At 41.4% G+C, this 2,500-nt stretch overlaps 1 protein-coding gene across 1 annotated transcript in view; it reads left to right on the top strand.

Annotated features, from left to right (window-relative positions):
- The first annotated feature begins 265 nt into the window (after positions 1-265).
- Positions 266-2,500, top strand: part of LOC138026161 (kelch-like protein 3) — a 21,800-nt gene continuing 19,565 nt past the window's right edge. The window contains exon 1 of the mRNA XM_068873377.1: positions 266-2,226. Coding sequence (XP_068729478.1) covers positions 362-2,182 — 1,821 coding nt within the window. The 5' untranslated portion in view covers positions 266-361 and the 3' untranslated portion in view covers positions 2,183-2,226. The remainder of the gene's footprint in view (positions 2,227-2,500) is intronic.

Genomic DNA, 2,500 nt, shown 5'->3' with positions numbered 1-2,500 from the left:
ATTTCGGGGTGTCACGCAACGCTTCCTCGAAAGGGAGGAGGGAGCGTGACAACCCGATAGACGGCTGCGAAGGAGACTATTGCCCGGGCTGCTTAAAACGAAAGTTACCAATCCCCTACCACCTGGGGACTGTATTTTGTCTCAAATCCCTTTACTTTCCCAACTAATTCCCACCTTCTTCCAGGGTGTGGGGGGAGATGGTAGGAGTTTATGCTTGAGGCATGTACACGGGAATCGTACACAGGCCTCTTGACAGAGAGACAGACTGGGTTTGAGGCTGGTGATCACACCTTCTGTATTTTCTTCTCTTATAATATAAGCGTGCTAACTTTTTTTTAATTTTCTTAACCAACGCATTATCATGTTGCAAAGTTCTGCAAGTATCGGTATTGAAGAAGATGCAGAAGCAACTGAATACGAAATCGAAGATTTGAACACTTCCGCATTGGTTTCCAATATGGCGGACCTTTCACAGCCAATGCCATCAGATCCATCAAAACACTGTCAGGAACTTATCTATCGTCTGGATGCTCTGAGAAGAAAAGAGAGTTTCTTCGATGTAACAGTATCAGTGAAAGACAAAGAGCTTAAAGCTCACAGGCTTGTGTTAGGAGCAGCAAGCCCGTTTTTTCTTTCACTTCTGGTCAGTGACATGAGAGAGGGAAAGGAACAGTTGATCAGGATAGAACTTGAAGAAGCAACGGGGTCAGTCATGGAAGAAGTTTTTAAATACATGTACACCGGTAATGTTGCAGTCACTAAGGAGAACGCTCACGACTTAGTCGCAGTAGCAGACTATCTTCTTTTACCAGGTTTGAAAACTTTGGCTTCTAATGTTTTGGAGGAAAACATTATAATTGAAAACTGCATTTTCAATTATTACTTTGCCGAAAAATATCAGTGTTTGGAATTAATGGCGGAGTCCTGTGGGTTTATTAACTCAAATTTCAGTTCAGTCATGAAAACAGATGACTTCCTGAAGCTGGATATTGTGCAAGTCATGAAATGGGTTTCCAGTGATGATGTGACTGTCGCCTCCGAGGAAGAAATTTTTAAGGGAATAGTTAAGTGGGTGACTCACAAGAAGAGTGAACGAGAAAGCAACTTTGCTGAATTGTTTAGTCAAGTTCGTCTGCAATCCATATCTCGCAAATTTGTTTCCAACGAATTGGTCAATGAAGAACTGGTAGCGACTAGCAAGGAGACTTTGAATTTTGTGTTGAGATCCATTGAGTGCATTTTTGATCCCTTCTGCGAGGATGCTGCCAAGCCACCTAGGAAGTGCTTGGAGAGGTACACAGATGTGATTTTTGTTTGTGGTGGCAGGACAGCCTTATGCTATGTACCCCAGAAAGACATTTGGTATCAGTTTCCAGACATGTTATTTGAACATCAAGATCATGCTGTTGTTCAATACAGAGATAAAGTTTGCATTTTTGGTGGACGGCGTGTTGGACCAGGAAAATCTCGAGTAATAGAATACTTTCTTTCTTCAACTAATTGCTGGGGGACAGTTGAAGGAAGGCATCGCAGGGATGATTGTTCTTGTTTATCAGTTCTAGATGGTTGCATCTATGCATTACTTGGTAGCACCATTTTTCTCTATAAGTTTGATGAGAGTTTATGTGAGGCTGTAGCTGATCCACCAACTGTTCGCTATGGAGCTTGTTTAGTCAGTGATAAAAGACACCTGTACTTAGCAGGAGGAAGTGGTCCTTCATATAAAACAGTGGAAAGGTTTGATCCTATTTTGGCCACATGGGAGGAGGTTGCAGCTATGAATGAGGCAAGATGGAATGCTTTTGGAGCAGCCATGAATGGCAAGATCTACATAGCAGGTGGCATAAATAAAAATGAGGTACTGAAGTCTTGTGAGGTATATGACCCATCAACTAATGAATGGCAAGTCATGAGTAACCTCAAGGTGTGTCGTCAAGCTGCAAACATGGTATGCGTTCAGGAAGCCCTTTATGTGGTTGGTGGCTTCAAAGGCATTCTATCGTCTTCAAGAGAGTTATCAGTGGAAGTGTTTCAGTTAGGAGCATGTGAATGGCAAAGTAAGTCCACTATACCCACTAACTTTGAAAATGAAAATCCTGGGGATCAAAATAAAAAGATTCATCATAAGGCATGTCATGCAGTGATCCACAAGAGCCTATTAGAAAAGCTGTGTAAGCTTTGACATTTTGACATTTCTCTTTAAAGACTTATGACTGCGTAATGGTGGCATTCCTCCAAATAGTGCCACCTGGAGACATTTTTCCCTTTAATTCAGTATAATGACTAACCTATGGTAATATTCCTTTTTGGTGCCATGAGGAGAAACTTTTTTCCAATATTTAAGGGTTTGTTTGACCATTTCTTCCCTTCATCCACCTTAAAGGGATAGTTTCACGGTTTTGCACATGTCCAAGCTTTAGCGCTAGCAGTTGTAAATTTTACGGTTTCTTACTGAACCAGATGATGTTACTTAAACACAGAGAGTATTAAAGCAAATACA

Source organism: Montipora capricornis, chromosome 12 (genome assembly GCF_036669925.1).
Source record: "Montipora capricornis isolate CH-2021 chromosome 12, ASM3666992v2, whole genome shotgun sequence".
NCBI classification, from domain to species: domain Eukaryota; kingdom Metazoa; phylum Cnidaria; class Anthozoa; order Scleractinia; family Acroporidae; genus Montipora; species Montipora capricornis.
Note: the sequence above shows the minus strand (reverse complement) of the source record. Positions and strands in the feature narration are given on the sequence as shown.